This window comes from Neopelma chrysocephalum, unplaced genomic scaffold (genome assembly GCF_003984885.1).
Source record: "Neopelma chrysocephalum unplaced genomic scaffold, ASM398488v2 Primary Assembly neopelma1_74, whole genome shotgun sequence".
Lineage (NCBI taxonomy): Eukaryota > Metazoa > Chordata > Aves > Passeriformes > Pipridae > Neopelma > Neopelma chrysocephalum.
In genome coordinates, this window is record NW_020897735.1 from 986,924 (window position 1) to 1,007,422 (window position 20,499).

Below are 20,499 nucleotides of genomic sequence, written 5' to 3' on the forward strand. Positions count from 1 at the left end.
TCTATCTATCTATCTATCTATCTATCTATCTATCTATCTATCTATCTCTCATCTATCTATCTATCTATGAGAGATATATGCCTGCTCAGTCTCCTATACCATCAGATCCCCTGAGAGATCTGCTCACCTCCTTGTGGGAATTCTTGTTCTTTACCATGGCTGCATATGCCTCCAAGTGATAAACCAGATCTCACAAGACCTAATTTGATTTAAAAAAAACCCCAAACCTGTTTCACCAGAATTGCCATGAAAAAGTCACATTTAGCAGTTGTCATGTATTGAAGATTTTAAATTTATTTCTGTGCTGTAATTACAGGGGCAGAGAAAAACCACGAGCTAATAACACACTAGTTTTTAATTTAGAAATTGGATTATATTCTTCCAAACGTTCTGGCATGGTTTGAATGTGAATTCCTCGTGTTTGGGAATAACAACACCTTTTATCAGAGACCAATTGCAAGAACCTGCCCATAAAGGACACAAAATGCAGGCCTTGTGTACACTTGTTGCAGGCAGCTTTGTGTCAGATGTGCCTCTCCCAGGCTCATTTTTTAAGATAGAAATGGAAAGCATTGGATGTTCCAGGGGACTTGGGAATTCTCAGAATAATCCTGTAGCCAAAAATTACTGTTAACCTTTAAATCTATAAACTAAGGACTTTTAAGAGGTATAAATAGTATTGTTGAGACTATTCTTGGCATGCTGTGCCCAGCACTCCTGACATCCGTTTTTTAAGGGGTAGAAGAACTGGGAGCAGTCTCAGGAGTGATCCAATGTCCAGAAAATGATCCTGTGGGCACTTAATTTGCTCATTCTATTAAACTTATTGAAGAGAAAGTTAAAAAAAAAAAAAAGTTGGTCATAGTCCATAAGCATCTTCTGGGAGTGAGAGTTTCTGATGAGACAGGGCTTTTTAATTTAGTTGAAAAAGCAGAATGCATTTAATTATTTGGCAGGGAGAGCAATTAAGCGTTGGAACAACATATCAAAGGATGTGGTAGATTTGTCTTCTTTGAAACTGTTAATCCAAGACTAGATGCCCTTTTAGTAAAGCTGTGGCAATTCAGCCATAAGTTATGGGCTTGATGCAGGAATCATTGGCCCTTTGATGGCCTTTTTATGTGGGTCATTTCTGATCATCATTACAGCTTTGCTGTCCCTGGCCCAGCCCTGCTCTGCCAGCGCTGGGCACGTGGCAGAGCCATAATTAGGAGAATCAGCCTCTTCCTCGTTTGTTCACAAGGTCACATTACTTGAAAGCAGTGTCTGAGGGTGTCTGTCTGAACCTGGGCTTGACAGAGGGGTTTTGTTGCTTCCTGCTTTTTATTCTGTCCTTGCCCTCGCCTGGATTCCTCTTTCTGTTCTGCTGTCCCAGCTGGTGCTTCATGAGTCTCATAAGAAGTTTTTCCCTGCAAGTGGAGCAGCATTAAAATCTTAGAATCACAGAACCACAGGATGGTTTGGGTTGGAAGGGACCTTAAAGACCATCTCATTCCACCCCCCTGCCATGGGCAGGGACACCTTCCACCAGCCCAGGTGAATCCAAGCCCCGTCCAACCTGGCCTTGGACACTTCCAGGGGTCCAGAGGCAGCCACAGCTTCTCTGGGCAACCTGTGCCAGGGCCTCCCCACCCTCACAGGGAAGAATTTCTTCCTGATACCTAATCTAAACCTCCCATCTGTCAGTGTGAAGCCATTCCCCCTTGTCCTGGTGCTCCAGGCCCTTATAAACAGTCCCTCTCCATCCTTCTTGGCTCCCTTCAGGCACTGGAAGGCCACAATCAGGTCCCACCCCAGCTTCTCTTCTCCGGGCTGAACAATCCCAATTCTCTCAGCCTTTCCCGTGCTCTTGTTTTGCTGGAGCAGCTCTTCCAAACCTGCCTCCTGCATGGATGCAGCTGGATCATCTGTGGAATAAATCTGAGGGCAAATCCAGAGTAAAATGTCACAGCAGAGGCAGCTTTTGCCCCGCTCACTGTTCACCCCGTGGCTGTGGCGCCGTGGGAGGGAGGTGCAAAGTCACTTTTTTTCATGTGCTTCCATTTCTCATCCGGTACCTGATGGTTTGGCTGTGATAGGAAAGTGTTTCACTGAACTGGACCAGGAGGCCTTGCACTGACCTTGACTCACCTTTGCCACACTCAGTGCAAAAGGCACAGGAGTAAAAGCACCATTAAAACCAAGCCACGGCTGTTTAAAGAATAAATACAGGTGGAAAAGGGAAACACAAATACAATCTGGGCATCTCTGTCTGAGGCTTTTAGGGTACATAAAATGGAGTTACACAGCCTTTCAGGAAGGGGATTTTTTTCCTAAATTAGAGGAAAAAGCATTGAAGAAACATCAAAAGCTGAGAAATGACACTTGGGGATGTGGTTTAGTGGTAGACTTCACAGTGCTGGGTTAATGGTTGCACTCAGTGGTCTTAAAGGTCTTTTCCAAGCTAAATGATTCTCTGTGGAGCTGTGGGAGCAATCCTTTCATGACCAAAGGTGCAGGATGAGACTTTGCAGTGAGCACAAGCTCGAACTAGAGCTGCCTCAGTGCCTGGAAGGGGCTTCAGGAACAACTACAGAATTCCCTTGGTGTACAGTAGGAGCTTGTAGCCTGCCTGGGATTTGGGATGGCAGCAGCTGGAGTGGGAGTGCCTGATTTAAAGGGAGCTTGGACAGGTCTCTGTAGAAGGACCTGCAGTGACAAGCAAAGGGCTTCTTTACCCGTGTTTTGTTGTGTGCTGGGCTGGAGGTGCTGAGGCCTGATGGTGCCAAATGCTGTCCTAAAGAAGGTTCCCTTCCTGTTCCTGGCTGCTCTTCCAAAACAGCTCTGCAGGGCTGTTCCTGTGCGTGCCTGGGGTGACAGGGCACGTTCCAGGGAATAGGTGCATATGTTGCATTGGTTTGTCCTCTCCAGAGCCAACCAAAGGCCTGTGTGAGCAGTGTCTGAGCCTTGTCACCTGCACAGCTTTCAGCCTGTGATGGAGTCACTTCAAGCAGGCTGGGAGTGTTTAGACAGAGTACCCTGAAGTGCTGGAGGAGGGGCTGTGTGCTTCTGCTGTGAGTGTGTGCTCCCACCTTCAAATGACAGTTGAGAGAAGGGAATTAAATCAATATTCTAATTTTTTTACTTACTCATTTAATGCAGAGGCTCAATTAAACTGCATTTGGTTTTCCAGCACGCAAGTAAAGACCCCAAAGATGGGAGAGACAGCAGAGATCAAAAAGAACCCAAGGAGAAGGAGTTTGAGAACATACTGGACTTTGTGAAGCCGTTGTCATTGCCCTCTCTCCCGGGCCTTCACCAGTCACTACCTCAGAACCAGAGCTATGTGGCCACCACGAAGTCGCAGACAGGTAAAAAGGAGAGAGCTGGAATCCTCAGCAGCTCCCTCCTCCCCAGTCTATGTGTGTGGGGGGGGAGATGAGGAGGTTAACAAGGACCAAAACCTCTGTTAGCACCTTTTTCCACTCAGGGTTTTCCCTTTCCTGTCGCTGCCACTGACCCGGTCAGTCAGAGTTGTCTCATCTACTCGCTCTCTGCAAGTGCCCTGCAAAGGTGACACTTGTGTCCCCCTAGTCCCTGCTGCTCCCCTTGGGTGTTGGACAGGGGATATTCTTTTAGTGCCCTGTTGAAATCCCCTCCCAGGTGAAGCCCAAGTGAAGGGAGCACTTCCCCTGCAGTCCTTCCTGCACCACCCTGTGTCCTCCTGGGGTGCAGGTCCCTCCTGGACAGCTGAGCTCTGTCAGGCACCTCTGCTAAAAAAGCTTTTGTTAGAGAAGTCACTTTGATCCCTATTTCCTGGGTGATATTCTGAAGAAGTTTCTATCAATTCTGAAGGACTTTGAATATCACCACAACTGCTTACCAAGAACTGCAGCCTTACATATAAGATTAATTGGGCTAACAGAATGTTCTTGAGAGGTCTCTTTGTGGATTTTTGGTGAAATTTCATCGTGGTGGCAGATTTGGGAGTGCTTTCTAGGAGCAGGCCATGCAACTGCAAACACTAATGCTGGTGCTGAATCTGGCTGCTCTTAAAAGAGCCTGCACCAAGCATCCTTCTGCTGTGTATTCACCAAAGACATCATCAGGCAGGGAGATGTGATGTCTGATTTGATTAGAGGGAGACTTAAGAAATTAAGACCCAATCAAAGCAGTGAAAGGAATCAAACAAACTTCCATAGTAGGTATGAAATGAGGTTAAATGGCAAACAGCTCTTTATTTAAGGTACCTTTTCCCTGTGTGTTCTTCAGTTCTTGTCCCATTGCTTTCATTGTCAGTTGGTATTATTGGCCTTGCAGTATCTATTTGAGCAAGTTGGATCCGATTCAACCTCCCACGACATCAGCAGCACTGCCAAACACAGGCTAATTTAAGGATTTGATACTGTGTGTGGTGGTGGAGGGGCCAGAAGGAGTGTGGAGAGGATACTCAGAGTTTGGGCGGGTTTGCAGCACTGGCAGGAAGCTGTTTGTGTGTTTGCACATATGTGTGTGTGTCATCTTTTGGTTGACTTGTAAATAAAGCAGTTGGAGTGGGAAGCCTTTTTCTCAGATCGTGCCCTCAAGTGGGATTTCACAGAAACCCAGACTGGTTTGGGTTGGAAGGGACCTTAAAGCTCATCCAGTCCCACCCCCTGCCATGGGCAGGGACACCTTCCACTAGCCCAGGTTGCTCCAAGCCCTGTCCAATCTGGCCTTGGACACTTGCAGGGATGGGGCAGCCACAGCTTCTCTGGGCAACCTGTGCCAGGGCCTCACCACCCTCACAGCCAAGAATTCCTTCCCAATATCCCATCTAACTCTGCCCTCTGGCAGTTTGAAGCCATTCCCCCTTGTCCTGTCAATCCAGATCCCTCTCCAGTACAATCCCTACTCTCTCTATCCCTTCTTCTTTTCATTCCTGAGCAAACTTTGGGTCTCTTTTGCTCCTCTTTTCCAGCTGCTGCAGTATCTCGGAAGAAAAAGCGGAGAATGGGAACCTATAGCCTGGTTCCCAAGAAAAAGACCAAAGTGTTAAAACAGAGAACAATGATTGAGATGTTTAAGAGCATAACTCATTCCTCTGCAGGTGCCAAGGTAAGGGCAGCACTGGGCCCCCTGGACATGTTTGTTTTCACTCACAAGTCCCGTGTCACACACATGTCACACCATACAGAGGTGCAGGGATGTGGTGGCTTGTTGGGATCATCTTCCCTTCCGAGTCTACATCTTTCCTCTGGCAGCAGCTTTCTGCCTGCTTTGGAAATGGCATTTTGAGGGTGGCTGTTCAGATACCAGCCCTTAAAAAAACTTTTTCTGGTGAATATCCTGAGAATCCTGGGGAACTGGAGAGATTTCAAGCGTGCCCCAGGTGGTCACCTTTTTGTTTCAGTGTCCTCAAGGTGTCCTGTTGCTGCCTGAGGCTGCACAGCAGAACACTTGGTTACTTACAAAGGGTTTAGACACCGACTCACTCCTGATCAAATTCTGCTTTTGCTGCAACCCATGCCCTGAAATTTTGGTCTTTGAATTCAGGAAGAACAGTGCTAGGCCTTCAGGGAGCAGTATGAAAATCCTGATGTGATATAATTTCCCTTTCCTTTCCCTGGAAACCTTTCTGCCCCTTGGTGGAGCTGCCCCCAATGTTTGAATCAGGCCCTCCTCCCCCTAATGGGGGGCCATTCCATCCATGTGAGTCTGGGATGACTCCTCCTGGCCCCTCAGTCCCCAGATCCAGCAGGCTTAGGTGACACATGGCAGGCTCCCAGGCAGCTCTGGAGCTCCCAGCACAGAGCAGGTCTGGGCTGCATCCAGCTGCTCTGCCCCGGGAATTGACGTTGTCCTTGTGGCTCACGTGTCACAACTTTCAGAGTGACAAGGACCTGGGTGATGCCAGCCCTCATGTGAACGGGGAAAGCATAGATGTGGACTCTGAAGAGGAGGACTCTGATGAGTTGGAGGAGGAGGATGATCATGGAGCAGAGCAGGCAGCCGTGTTCCCTGTGGATGAGAACAGGACCTGTAAAGACAGTGCCTCCGACGCAGACAACGCCAGAAAGGTAATTCCCATGCCCTGAGCACCTGAGGGGCAGGATGGGACACTGCTGGGACACCTGGGGTAGGAGGGGCTTCAATTGAGGCAATTTCTAGGGCTTTTTCCACCTGCAAGAGGACAGAAAGCTCAGCAGTGGCACTGAAGCTCTTGGGTGACCATTTCCTGCTTCCCACTGCACTGTGAGGGTCTCCCCCAGTTTCAGCCCTGCACAGGTGTGTGGTCCATGCTGCAAAACCCTCACCATATTTAGTTCTGGGATTCACTGAGAAGAGATATCTCCTTAACCTTGCTGGTAACAGGCTGGCAAAGCACTAAAATTGATTTAGTTCATTTTTTTCCCCAGAGTCACTGGAGTGATTTCCCCAAATCTATACATAGCATAGACACGAGGCTGGTTTGGATTAGGAAGGAAGTTACAATTTGGTTGGAAAACTTTATTCTGGAGTCGATTTTCTTTCTCCCCCCTGTACCATCCCCATGGATGTTCCATGACATGACTGGAACACACTGAGCTCCAACCTTGGAGCTCCTGCCTTTGTTGGTGCATGTGCAGGCTGGGGCTGGGTGGGGGGCACAGCAGGATGGTGGGGGATGCTCTGATGGGTGGGGGGCACAGCAGGATGGGGGGGGGTGCCCTGATGGATCCTGGGCACAGCAGGATGGTGGGGGGATGCTCTGGTGGGTGGAGGTACAACAGGATGGTGGGGGATGCTCTGATGGGTGGGCGGCACAGCAGGATGGTGGAGGATGCCCTGATGGATCCTGGGCACAGCAGGATGGTGAGGGATGCCCTGATGGATCCTGGGCACAGCAGGATAGTGAGGGATGCCTTGATGGGTGAGGGGCACTGCAGGATGGTGGGGGGATGCCCTACTTTGAGAGACCCGACCTGACTGACCTGTTCTGCTCTTGGGCAAATGGTGGTTGCAGATCGACGATGGCGAGTCTGAGGAGGAACAAGAGTCTGTAGAGTCTGGGGAGGAGGAGGAGGATGGAGACGAGTCTGACTTGGTAAGCTGGGCTGTTAAATGTGTCTTTCAGCCTGTGGCCTGTTGATAATAATTTCCCCTTTGCACTGCTGCCAGAAAGAGAGAGAGCAAAGCGGTGCAGTTTCACGGCTCCTTGACAAAACTCACTCTCTGAAACCACCCACACACAGAGTATTGTTTTCCACAAGGTGCTTAACCCTGATCTGTGGTACATTTAATTGCCTTCTGATGCTAACTAATGAGCTTTTGTTGTTTTCAACAAAGTGTTGACTGCTTTTAATCATTTGAATGTTGGTGGAAGCATTTAAGGGTGCTTGAATTCTTCAGATGCACAGTTTGCAAGTGGTGGGAGCCAGCAATGCTTCCTTACCAACCTGAAGCTCTGCGGGGCTTTTTGGAGCTCAGGTGGAGTTGTTCCCAAAGCCACTGGCCCAGCCCACAGCCTAAATTCACACTGATCTGACATCCACCTCACTCCAGATGAGCAGCTCTTACCAGGGAGACTTACAAATAGCACACAGACAGACAGACAGATGCTCTCACTGGGAGGTTGGTTGTGTAGCACGAGGTCAAGACTTTCAGCTGCTGCTGGGGATTTCTGGGTTTTTTTTAGATAGTTGGTGAAGAGAACCTGATGATTTTTCTATTTAAATTGTTGTTCATTGTTTGTCTCTGTCCCCCACCCCCTCCTTTACTTAAGACCTTTGCTCCCTCTCCACAGCCTCTCAAGTTGAGGAGCCAGCATTTAAGGCACCCCAACTCTTCACTCACCCTGAGAAAATTCTTGGCTTCATTTTCTTGATGTTTTGAGCTGAAGGTAGAACCATAATTACAAAATACACCAAATGAACCGTGGAAGCTCTTTAGGATCTTGTTCCTTGTGCTCTGACACTCCAGGAGCCAGAGAGGAGCGAGGAGCAGGGGCTGTGCAGCTGCCCCTTCCTCTGGGTAGCTGAGGCCAGTCTGTAGCTTTAGCTCAAACCAAGGGTTGAGTTTGTGCTCAGTCCAACCTCCCAGGTCGTATCTCCCGTCCTGGGTGGTGGTTTGTGCTCTGGTGAGTCAGTCAGTTCCCCAGACAGGGACTGGCTCAAGCATAAACCTCTCCCCCACAAGCTGTGTGATGCAATTGGGGTAAAGCCACGTGGTGAGCCCACACTTGGGACGGTTATGGGGCAGCATGTCTGTCTTCCCTCACTGTGGGAACAGCCCATGGTGCAGCTGCCTATGGAGGTAGGGCCTGATCCAGCTGCTGTTAGTGCTAGCAGGAGGTTTTTCCTAGGCTTTGATGGGAGTTGGATAAGCATCAGGAGCAGAGAATTTCAATTTGGACATGAATTGTGTGATGGATGCCTTGAAGGCTGCCTGACAGGGTCGTGGTGCCTCATTCCCCATTCTGATGTTGACTTTGAAACCCCGCCCCAGACAACTGTATTTTTATAAGGCAAAACCCAAACTCTGTTTGGATTCACACATGTGGCTGAATATTTGCTGCATGATTAGTCTGTGCCACCCTGTGCCTGGCTCAGGGAGGGGGGATGGTCTGTAGAGCTCAGTTCCCCTGGGTCCCTCCCAGCCCTGCCAGGCTCTTCAGGTGCAAGACGGGTTTCTTGTTGCCAGTTTCTTAACACAGCTGTGTAGAAATGTGAACATTTTCATTTGAAAACCCCACTGCCAGAGCTCAAGGAGCGTTTGGACAACACTCCCAGGTGGAGGGGCCATACAAAGGGTGGCTGAGGGCACTGGGTTTGTTCACCTGGAGGAAACTGAGGTCAGAGCTCACCAGGGTCTGCAGCTCCTCCCGAGGGGCAGCTCCGATCTCTGCTCTGTGTGAGCAGTGACAGCACCCAGGGAATGGCTGGAGCTGTGCCAGGGCAGGGTCAGGTTGGATCTCAGGCAAAGGTTCTTCCCCCAGAGGGTGGTTGGGCACTGCCCAGGCTCCCCAGGGCAGTGGGCACAGCCCCAAGGCTGCCAGAGCTCCAGGAGAGTTTGGACAAGGCTCTGAGGGACAGAGTGGGATTGTTGGGGTGTCTGTGCAGGGCCAGGAGTTGGACTGGATGATCCTTGTGGGTCCCTTCCAACTCAAGATACGGTGTGATTCTATGATTCCACCATTTTTTGGGAAGCTGGGAGCGTGTGTGTGCCTGCACCCTCACGGTGCTGCACAGAGGTGCTCAGCTGGCCTGAGAGCCTCCATGGAAGAGAAAGTGCCGCCTGCAGTACAGAAATGACAGGAAATACACCCCCACGTGTGCCTGGGTTTCCTTTTCGGTGCTATAAAGGCATCTCAGCACCCCTTGGTTTCAAACCCCTGGTCCTCAGAGGCCTTTCTGCGCCGCTCGAGCTGCACAAAGGCTCTTCCTCAAGGGGAAGAGGAGCTGCTGGGACGCTGGTGCCAACATGCCTGACGTGCACGTGGCCTCTCTGGTTCTTCAGAGCTCGGAGTCCAGTGTCAAGAAGAAGCTGCTGAAGAGGAAAGGGAAGACGGACAGTCCATGGCTGAAACCCACCCGCAAGAGGAGACGGAGGAATAAAAAGAAACAAGCCAGTGTTTTAGGTAACTCATCGTGTTTTGTTCCTTTAGCTGCGCCCAAATCTGCCTTCCAGGTGGAGGGGGAAGGACCTGAGGCCTGTGAGTCTCTTCCTTGCCCAGGTTGGGCTGTGTGATAACCCAGGGTGTGAAGTGGCAGTCACTGCTGGTGCCACTTTAACATGTGAGGTGGCTTTGTCCTTGGCATGCTGGAGGAACATTAGTTGGTTCTTGAACTCCCTTTGTTTTAAAGTATCCAGAAAAGGCTTATAAAAAGGAGGAAGATGGACCTTTTATATAGAGAGTGACAGGGAAAGGTGGAATGACTTTAAACTGACAGAGGGCAGGGTTTGATGGGATCTTAGGAGGAATCTTAGGCCCTGGCACAGGTTGCCCAGAGAAGCTGTGGCTGCCCCAACCCTGGAAGTGTTCCAGGCCAGGTTGGATGGGGCTTGGAGCAACCTGGGCTAGTGGAACCCATGGCAGGGGATGGAACTGGGTGATCTTTAAGATCCTTTCCAGCCCAAACCAGTTCTGTGATTCTATGATTCTGTGCCTCATGTCCACATGGACTCCTGTCCCATGAGCTTGGGGAGCATGTTTAGATGCAGAAGGAAAAGAAAGAACCACTAATTGTGTTCCATTGCTTTTGTATGGATGTTTGTGCAGCTGAATGAAATGTGCAGGTTGGCTTTGCTTGTTCTGAAAGCACCACAGTGTTTGTAATGAGCTGCCTCTGGCCCATCTCAAGTGTTTGGGTGGTCGCTCTTGTTTGTCCTGAGTTACCCAGCACTCAGAAGAAGGTTTCAGTGGCCTCTGTGTGCTGAAAGCTGTGGGCTGGGGAGAGCCAGGAGTGCAGGCTGGTTGTGATGTCCTTCAGGAAAGGTAACAACGTGGGTGAAATACAGTGGAGAGTCTCTGAAGTGCAGCTGTGCCTCATCACTAAGGTTTCACAAATCCATTGCCACCCAAGGGTTTATTCTTCCACTCTTGCTAATTCAATGCAACCAGACCATTTTTGCATCAACAGATTTGTGGCTAATTCTGAGTTACTTGACAGTGTTTCAGCCTCTGGTCTATGCCTAGGGTCTGTCAGTCATCTGGCTTGCTCCTCTTCCTCCCAGGATGAAGGAGAGACCATTGCACCCTTTCACAGCAAACACCTAATCCTTCATTTCAGATGCAGACTGGTTTTCTGCCCTTTAGTAGAAGTGGCATCTGCTCTTCCAGGGTAACCAAACTCTCTTGGCCAAGCTGCAGTGGGAGAAGCAAATTGAGGGAGAAAGTCGAGCCAAGGGGGTGTGAAGTGATTGACAATCCCCACTCGGGCTCTGTGGGGTCCCCACTCAATCCCAGTGAGGGATCCCCACTCAATCTCTTCCCAGCAGCAGCTTTGTTCACTTAGAGCCAGAACTTGGTTTTTTATGTGTTTCCCCTCCCATTAAGCTGAATGTCACCTGTCTCATCCTCTTCCCGAGGTGCACGAGGGGGTGGTTGGCTCTGCCTGGCTGGACTGTTGTCCCTGAGCCCTGTGCAGCAGGTTGGAGGCAGGAGGATGCTCTGGGCCCTCCTCATCCCTTCCTTGTGCCATGGTAGCAGCAGGCAGAGGTGCCTTGTGGAGGCAGAACTTGTCTCATGGATTGTTTTCTCTGGTTGTTTCCTGCCTGAGTGGAGGTGGGAGCTCTGTCTGACCAGCTGGGGAAGGGAACCAGCCGTGCCACGTGTGCCCAGATGTTGTGTTTCCATCATTCCTGAGGAGCCTGCACAGAGCCTGGTCCCAGCCATGGCCTGGCACCCTGTGGGGTGGGTGGTGCTGGTGGGGTTTGTGTGAATGCCCCTGTTCCCATCCAGGTGCCGAAGCCTATAAACCCTCGCTGGGCAGGGAGGGCCCGGGCCAGGAGAACAGCATGGAGTACATGGAGGTGTCCCTGGATTCCCTGGACCTGCGGGTGAAGGGCATCCTGTCCTCGCCGGCGGGGGGTGAGTGCTGGGGCCAAGGTTGGGGTTAGCACTGGGTCTGGGTTTGGGTTTGGGTTTGTGGATGGGTTTAGGGCCGGGGCTGGGTTTGGGGCCAGGCCCTGGTCTGAGTTTGGGGCTGGATCTGGGTTTGGGGCTGCGTCTCTGTTTGGGGCCAAGTCTGGGTTTGGAGCCAGGTCTGAGTTTTGCTCTGGATCTGAGTTTGGGTTTGGGGCTGGGGCTGGGTTAGGGTTTAGGGCCGGGTTTGGGTTTGGGTTTGGGGCCGGGTCTGGGTTTGGGGCCAAGTCTGGGTCTGGAGCCAGATCTGGAGTCACGTCTGGGTTTGGGGCCGGTTCTGGGTTTGGGTTTGGGGCCGGGCCTTTGTTCCGTGTGGGGCCCCGGCTGCCCCCTGGTGGCCACGGAGTGCGATGGGAATGGGGTGGGATTGGGATGGGATGAGGATAATGATAGAGATGGGGCTGGGATAGGAATGGGGATTGGGCTGGGGCTGGGATGAGGATGAGGAGAGGGATGGGGGTAGGACTGGTCTGGGGATGAGGATAGGGGAAGGCATGACCATAGATATGGGGCTGGGGCTAGGCTGGGGATGAAGATGAGGATGGTGATGGGACTAGGGATGAGGATGGGATGGGCCTGGGATGGGAATGATAATAGGGATGAGGCTGGGATAGAAATGTGGCTGGGATGGGGATGAGGATGATGATAGTGGTGGGAATGGGGCTGGGATGGGGATGAGACTAGGGATAGGTCTGGAATAGGAATGGGGCTGGGGTGGGGCTGAGAATGACAGGGGTGGGATAGGAATGGGGATGATAATAGGGCTGGGGCTGGGATAGGAATGGGGCTAGGATGGAGATTGTGTTGGGGTGGGGATGAGGATAGGCATGGAGCTGGAATGGGGATGAGGGTCAGGATAGGGAAGGTGTATGAGGATAGGGATGAGGCTGAGGATGTGGATGGGGTCCCAGTTCCAGTGGGGCACGCTGGCTCAGGAATACACCCATCAAGGGCTGCGAGGTGCTGGCCCAGCCCCCCTGTCCCACTGGCAGCTCCCCTCCATTCTCTGTGTGTGCTGATTCAGTATCCCCCCAAATCAGGGTCGCTGTGCCCCCAGGAATCGCTTGTTCAGCCCTGGGAAGAGGAGGGATGGTGCTGGGCCCTGGATGCTCAGCCCCAGCTGCTGATCCCAGTGCTGAACTTCCCTCTGCTCCGGCACCTCCCGCCTGGGCCGGATCCACCCGTCTGTGCCCATCACTCCCTCAAAGGTTGTCTGGCTCCTTTGATAGAGGCACATCAAAGAGTTCCCCACCAAGGGAGGGTCAGGATGGATGAGGGATGCTTTCACCAGAGCCTCTGGATGTCAAACAGATTAGGGAAGTGACAGCTCGGAAGGCAAGGAATGAGCTTTGTGATTTGTGCTCCTGGAAAAGGCTCTTAAACCTTTCAGATCTTGACAGGATTTTACATGAAAACTGAGAGGACTTTCCCTGTGCTTGTATGTCTTGAAACATCCTTTTGCTGGGCTTGGGCTTGCAACTTGTTGGCTGAAGGAAATTCCTGATGACATGAAAGGGTCTTGTGTTCTGCTGATGGGGTCAGAGCCATGGGCAGGGGGCTGTGTGGGGGAGAACATTGCCATTGCCAGGGGAATTGAAGAGGAATCTCCCCCAGGAGTGAAGTTAATCTTTAAAACTTTGCAACAAAATAACTCTCCTTTCAAAAGCTTAGAAAGCAGCAGCACAATTCCTTCTTGCTGTGAGTCGATCCCGTAGCAGTGGGTAGGGAAAGCTTGGGATGCTCCAGGCTGAACCAGCCCAAAGGGTTTGTTTCTGTACTGCAAACATTGCAAAGAGGTGTTTCAGTGTAGGATTGGAACAGGATTGTAGGACTAGAATCAGCCTCTTGTCACTAGCCCAGTGTTTAGCAGTCATGGCTAACCCAGTGATTGATTTGGATCCAGAGCAGCCACAAGAACATTCCCACTGTGTCCCCCCTACCTGGCAGAGTCCCCCCTCAAAAGCCATTATCCACCTTTTCATAGGTTTGTAAGTGTTCAGTATCTGAGAGAAAGATATGAGGAAAAGGCAAGAACATTGGAGCATCTTGCTGCTTTCTTTTCCCTGGTTTGTTCGCTTTCCAAAATAAATAATTCTTGGTTGACTGAGGCCAAATAGTCCCAGGAATTTTGTTTTCCCATCTGTGTAATAGACTTCTGCAAATAGAAGTTTGTGCTTTCCTGATCTTCTCTATTTATCACTCCAGTGATTATTCAAATTTCCAGCTCTGGGTGGTTTCCTGCAAATCTTCTGGTGCCAGGGCACAGTTTTGTGGGGCAGGTGGGGAGGAGAGACAGGCTGATAAAAAACTGTGCCTCGTCCTCGCTTTGCCTGCTTGAGGTTTTCTCAGAGTAAACTGTTCTTAACTTACCAGTCTTGATTTCAGCACAGTCAGATGCAGAGTGGCTGGACTTGGAAAAGCACAGGAGGCTTTTGCAAACTCCAGCTGGTGTAAAAAAAGGGTCTTTTTTTCACAGGATTTGGGTAATGCTCTGAGAGCATTTCAGGACATGGAATGGGAAGATGTCACAGGGCACAGGGGTGGTGTTGATGGACTGCATCCTTTCTCCTGAGAGAGAATCTGAGTTGATTTACTGGTCTCCTGCACTCCAGGTCTTTCCAATGGTCCTGAAGCAATGGAAGTAGATGGTCTCCAGGAAGTTCCCCTCTGTAGCTGTCGAATGGAAACCCCCAAAAGCAGAGAGATCACCACGTTAGCCAACAACCAGTGCATGGCCACGGAGAGCGTGAACAACGAGGTAGGAGCCTGTCTTTTAGCTTCTCACAGCCTTTTCTGCTTGAGGACAAAGACATAAAGGATGTAAAGCTGTGCCAGGAACACGTGTTGGGTCGTGCAGGGGCTCTGTGCCTGCTGGACTGGGACCCACTGGTGTGGGAATGGCAGGGTGAACATCTCACTTGCTCAGCGAGGGCTGCAGCACTCTGTGTGTGTCCCACTGTTGGGATGAAGCCACAGGGAAGGGAGGAGGTGGTTTGTCTGCAGTGGGAGAGGCTCTGGGTGGGTCTCTCTGCTTGTCCCAGCCTGTGTGGCTGGATCTTGTTGATTGAGAGGCCAAGTAGGCTAAAATACATTCACATGCATCCAAGGGAGAAAATCCAATCAGGGGAAGCTTGGAGCTGGTTTTCCTTGACTACGAAGGAGCTGATGCAAACCTTTCCTTGGGCAGGTCTTGAGTTTCGGGAACTTGGCATGTGCTCTGCTCCCCCAGCCTTCCTCTCTCCTCCTCCCCTAAGAGGCTTCTGTTCCAAAGCTTCCCATGTCCTAATTGTGGCCTTCCAGTACCTGAAGGGATCCCTCAGGAAAGATGAAGAGGGACTTTTTGCAAGAGCATGGAGCAACAGAACAAGTGGGAATGGCTTCCTACTGCCAGAGGGGTTAGATGGGATATTTGGAAGAAATCCTTCCCTGTGAGGGTGGGGAGGCCCTGGCACAGGTTGCCCAGAGAAGCTGTGGCTGCCCCATCCCTGCAAGTGTCCAAGGCCAGGTTGGAGCAACCTGGGCTGGTGGAAGGTGTCCCTGCCCATGGCAGGGGGTGGGACTGGATGATCTTTAATGTCCCTTCCAACCCAAATCATTCTTTGATTCGATGTTCTGGCAGCTCTGTGCAGCACCAGGTCTGACTGACAGACAACAATTGCACTCAGTGGCTTTTCATTGGTCACAGCTGAGCTTGTTGGGCTCTGCTGGTTCCAGAAGTGTGGAATTAAGTGGCCAAATGACTCCATTCCAGAGTCTGGGAAGTGAGACTGCAGGACAGGAATGCACTTGGTGGATCCTCCTTTTATTGGGAGACACTTGGGTTTCCTTTTGGCTTCAGCCAAGCTGCAGTCTCACTGCAGCACCCTGATACTCACTGGTAGTAGGGCAAGGAGTGAGAATATCCCTAGTTCTCCTCCAGGATCCTTGGAGAAGGGTGGATGGAGGGAGAAATGGATAATCAGATTTGCAGCCCAGCTCTTCTTGTCTTAGTTCGTGCTGGTACCTCTAGAGAGAGGGATTCCCAAAGAGTGGCAAAATTGACTCATTCCAGAGAGAATGCCCTGGGAGACTTGTCAGAGAGAGGAGGGACCCCAGGGTTCCTAAATAAACACAAGGGATATGAAAGAGTTCCTGCTCGTGTCTACGGTGGGTTGACAGTTCTGTCCCTGGATAAATCAGAGGGAGGAATAGCAAAGGCCATGCTTTATGTTGGATTCTTTTTCATAATGGGATAAATGACTCATAGATGTTATAAGAATATTATCTGTGTGAATAGTGGCTTCTCCAGACTGTCATGTCCTTGGAGAGTGTTATAAATAGTTATGAACACCCTGCTGCACTCTCTAATGGTTGGAAAACAGCAATTAATCACGTCAAACTTCTTTTAGGGTTTCTAACAAATCATCTAGTGTGACATAACAGTGCAGGGTCTTCCTCACACAGATAGTGCAGCTTTTCACATGTTAATCAAGTTCCCTCAGCTCAGTAAAATTCCTCCTCAGTAAAGGATCAATGGTCCCCTCATGCCACCCCTGCAACCCCTGGACTGGGATGGTGACAGGTCCAGCCAAGGTGCCACAACCACAGGGAGACTTTGCAGCTGGAGTTTGGCAAAGTTGATTTGGACATGCCAGGGGTGAATGATGAGCCTGGCTTAAAATCCATTCTCTTTTCCCACAGGGGTGTTGCTTCTACAGGAAAAGTGGAGTTTAAAAAAAATTATGGAGAAAGTCTAGTTTTGTTGAGAAAAAGCAGCAAATCAAAGCTGAGCTGGAGCAGAGGGACAGTCTGTGGGTGATGAGCAGGCACCAAGTCCCTGCCTGACTCTGCCTGTGGTGACAACACACAGTAACTGTGCCCCTTCCCTCCCAGGGACCTTTCCTTGGAGCAGCCTTTCGCCTTTATTCCTGGTTTATAAGTGTCCTTTACCTGGCACGTGGGGAGAGCAAGATTATTGTCCAGAGGGACTTGAAACAGAACTCAAACAGCATCAGGTTGTGCTGGCAGGTGGCACCTGGGATGTGACAGTGGTGTCTGTAGGAGTGGGGCAGCAGAAGGAAGTGCTGATCCCTCTGATGCAGCAGAGCAGGGAACACTGGTTGGGAAGAGGGAAGCCCAGTTGTGGAACCTACTGCTATTAACAGAACAGGTGGGGCATGAGAAGGTTGGAGTGACAGGACAAGGGGAGTGGCTTTAAGCTGAAGCAGGGCAGGTGTAGACCAGGTATTGGGAAGAAATCCTTCCCTGTGAGGGTGAGGAGGCCCTGGCACAGGTTGCCCAGAGAAGCTGTGGCTGCCCCATCCCTGGAAGTGTCCAAGGCCAGGTTGGAGCAACCTGGGCTAGTGGAAGGTGTCCCTGCCCATGGCAGGGGGTGGGATGAGATGATCTTTAAGGTCCCTTACAATCCACACCTTTCTCTGATTCTCTGATTTTTGAGCCCAAAGCTCTACATTGGTGAAACCTTTTGGAAAACGTGTTCCAAATGTGACTTTAGCTGAGCTCTCATGCAAGCCTGGCTCTTCATCCCTGTGGTCTGGGCAGGGGCCAGTGCTGGAACCAGTACAGACGATAAACTTTGCTGGCAATGAGGAGCAATTATTTTTCCCTTTATCTTCCTGTGACTTATACTTTTGAACAGTAACAAGATTTAGTGCGAATGGTCTCGTTCTCTTGGTCACTCACACACGCTCTTCCTGGCAAAAGGGGAGTGTGTGTTTGTGAGTCAGGCCCCTGGGACTGCCCCTTCTGCTGCTGCTTGGCTCTTGCCTATTTCCAGTGATGATTTTTTTTTTTTCCCCTTGCAAGCAACGAGCGACTCGGGGTCCACTTGCATGTTAGTTAGTGAATGATGCATCCCTTCCTGTGAGAGCAGCTCTCCCAGCTTCCTGCTGCACTGCTAATGCTGCCTGGCACACGTCTGAATCACTGTGGAAAAGCCAGGGCTCCACAGGGCAGCGTGCAAGATCTTCCTCAGCACGAGCACAGAGAGTGTTTTGGTCTCCAGTAATTTCATTTCCTTTGATTTCTCCCGTTCCAGCTGGGCCGATGCACAAACAGTGTGGTTAAGTATGAACTGATGCGCCCGTCTAACAAAGTCCAGCTTTTGGTGCTGTGTGAGGACCATAGAGGGAGGATGGTGAAACACCAGTGTTGCCCTGGCTGTGGATACTTTTGCACTGCAGTAAGTCCGTGCTCTCAATCTAGGGAAGGGGGTGCCTGTTGCAGTAGCCTGGAAGCTGAAGGTGGAGGTGGTACCTAAAGGGCTTTACTGACTCCCTGGCATCAGCTCCACCTCGTTCCACAGCACATCAGGAGGTGTTTGCAGTAGGAATGTGTGCGAGGGTAGCTGAAATCGTCGCCTTTATCGTCCTGGAGACCCCAAGGGGTGTCACAAAAAGGGTTTTCACATGGTGGAAGTCTTGCCTTAGGAATTTCTTTGGAACAAGGGTTTGGTCGTTTTTTTGTTTTCTGTACAGATCAATCACACAAAAAAAATTGATTAGCTTGGTTTGGAAAAGAATCTGTGAGCCCTCTGTGTCCCCCTCCCTGGTTTAGGTGGGGAACCTGAGTGATGGCACTGGACCAAGGCAGTGTTTGAGATCTCAAATAGGTTAGATTAGATGTTAGGAAGATAGATTAATATTAGGGAACAACCTTCCCTTTAAATATTAGGGAACAACCTTCCCTGTGAGGGTGAGGAGGCCCTGGCCCAGGTTGCCCAGAGAAGCTGTGGCTGCCCCTGGATCCCTGGAAGTGTCCAAGGCCAGGTTGGAAGGGGCTTGGAGCAACCTGGGCTAGTGGAAGGTGTCCCTGCCCATGGCAGGGGGGTTGGAGTGGGATGATCTTTAGCATCCCTTCCAACCCAAACCAGTCTGTGTTTCTGTGATCTCCTGCTGCTTCTTCCACCTCTGACACTGAGGCTTCTAATGGCCTTGGTCTGGTCCTTCAGTGGTCAGTGTCCTTGTTTCCCTGTTGGTAAAGCTGAAAAGCACCAATTGAGGCCTCACAGGGTGATGATGAGCCTTAATTGCCTGATGCTGGTGTTTTTCAGGATGACTCAAGGGAAGATGCTGCAGTAGTGTCAAGCATTACTGTAGTAAATGGAGCCATCCCGGGTTTTCCTGCTGAGTCAAAGATCATTGAAAAGATGAAATCCTTAAAACCCTTGAAGGCATTTTGCTAAGCTGAAATAGAGTTAATTAGGTTGCTTGGGAGGACTGTGAATTCAGGAGAAGAGTGAGTTTAACTGACCTTTCCTTGCACACTTGCACATCTCTCAGTGCCATGTCCTGGCCCCCAGAGGTGAACCTGGGAGTGTCTGTGCCATCCATCACTAACCCAGAGCCCAGCAGGGCTTCAGGTAGCACTGATACCTCAGGGCAGGGAATTCTGGGGTCCCTGCAGGTCAGTTGGAAGGACTTTGCTGGAAAGGGAAAATAATTTGAAGAGAAGTTGCCCAGTTTGTTGCATGAGCAGTCAGTCACCTTATTGGGGTTAAACAGCAGATGGGGCTGGTCCAGGCAGAGAAGCTGCATAATTTAGGTTACACTGGGGTCAACATCCGATTTAATGAGATTCGTGTAGATCCTTTTGTGTGCAGCTTTGTTGGGTGGTTTTAATGCTGGCTCAGCACACAGGTCTGAAGTTTCCTTTTGCAGTTTTTGGGGGCGTCCTTACAGTGCACTGGCACTTCTGGAAACAGAAGCGACAACTTCAAGCGTTTGAGGAAAGAGCTGGAAATTGGGACTTCTCGGTTCTCTTTCCCGATTCAAAAACCTTGCTTTGCAGTCCCTTAACCGAGTGAGTTTTTTCCCTCTTCACCTTGGTTTTGTACTCTTCTCAAGAAGTGGCAGTGCTCGCTAACTGTACTGGACACGGCAGGGGCAGGATGGTGGTGAGTGGAGCATGTTGGCAGGGGCGAGGGCCGTGCTGGGCGAGGTGTGAATCCCTTCTCTGTGGTTCTTGCAGGGCACTTTCATGGAGTGTCAGCCGGAGAGCAGCATCTCCCACCGCTTCCACAAGAACTGTGCCTCCCAGGTCAACGACACGAGCTACTGCCCACACTGTGGGGAAGAGGCCTCCAAGGCCAAGGAGGTGACAATAGCAAAGGCTGACACGACCTCCACGGTGTCCCTGAGCTACGAGCAGCAGAAACCGGCGGCCGTGGAGGGAAGGGCCGACACCACGACGGGGAGGTGAGCTGGGGCACCGCAAACCTCGTGCCAGACCAGGCTTTGGATTTGAGTTCTTGTGCTCCTCCTGAGGAGCAAAGGGCTCCCTAGTGCTGCTCTCACAAGCCAAGCTCAGCTGCAGGGTTAGGGATAGGGATAGGGTTAGGGTTAGGGTTAGGGTTAGGGTTTGGGTTGGGGTTAGGGTTGGGGTTTGGGTTAGGGTTTGAGTTGGGGTTAGGGTTGGGGTTAGGGTTAGGGTTGGGGTTTGGGTTAGGGTTTGGGTTGGGGTTTGGGTTGGGTAAGGGTTAGGGCTTAGGGTTAGGGATAGGGTTTGGGTTAGGGTTAAGGATAGGGTTTTGGTTAGGGTTAGGGTTAAGGTTAGGGTCAGGGTTAGGGTTTGGGTTAGGGTTTGGGTTAGGGTTAGGAATAGGGTTTGGGTTAGGGTTAGGGATAGGGTTTGGGTTAGGGTTTGGGTTAGGGATAGGGTTTGGGTTAGGGTTAGGGTTAAGGTTAGGGTCAGGGTTAGGGTTAGGGTTAGGGTCAGGGTCAGGGTTAGGGTTAGGGTTTGGGTTAGGGTGTGGTTTGTGCTGCTCAATGTGTTGGAGAGGGTCACACCAACCACAGGGTGAGCTGGGGCAGAGGCACTGGTGATGGGGTTGTTCAGGATTTAAACTTTCCTCTCTCTTATGGGATAATTCCATTCTTAAGGAATGGAATAGTAATGGAACTAGTTGATATTGCTGG

General features: G+C 50.8%; 1 protein-coding gene across 14 annotated transcripts in view; it reads left to right on the plus strand.

Annotated features, from left to right (window-relative positions):
• Positions 1-20,499, plus strand: part of EHMT1 (euchromatic histone lysine methyltransferase 1) — a 127,109-nt gene that overhangs the window by 76,231 nt on the left and 30,379 nt on the right. For 12 of the 14 annotated variants that reach the window (XM_027687555.1, XM_027687561.1, XM_027687560.1 and 9 more), the window contains 9 exons: positions 3,173-3,350; positions 4,940-5,076; positions 5,850-6,038; positions 6,965-7,045; positions 9,457-9,577; positions 11,402-11,530; positions 14,197-14,342; positions 17,622-17,765; positions 19,553-19,779. In XM_027687555.1, coding sequence (XP_027543356.1) covers positions 3,173-3,350; positions 4,940-5,076; positions 5,850-6,038; positions 6,965-7,045; positions 9,457-9,577; positions 11,402-11,530; positions 14,197-14,342; positions 17,622-17,765; positions 19,553-19,779 — 1,352 coding nt within the window. The remainder of the gene's footprint in view (positions 1-3,172; positions 3,351-4,939; positions 5,077-5,849; positions 6,039-6,964; positions 7,046-9,456; positions 9,578-11,401; positions 11,531-14,196; positions 14,343-17,621; positions 17,766-19,552; positions 19,780-20,499) is intronic. The other 2 variants (XM_027687564.1, XM_027687566.1) reach the window with 1 other exon arrangement.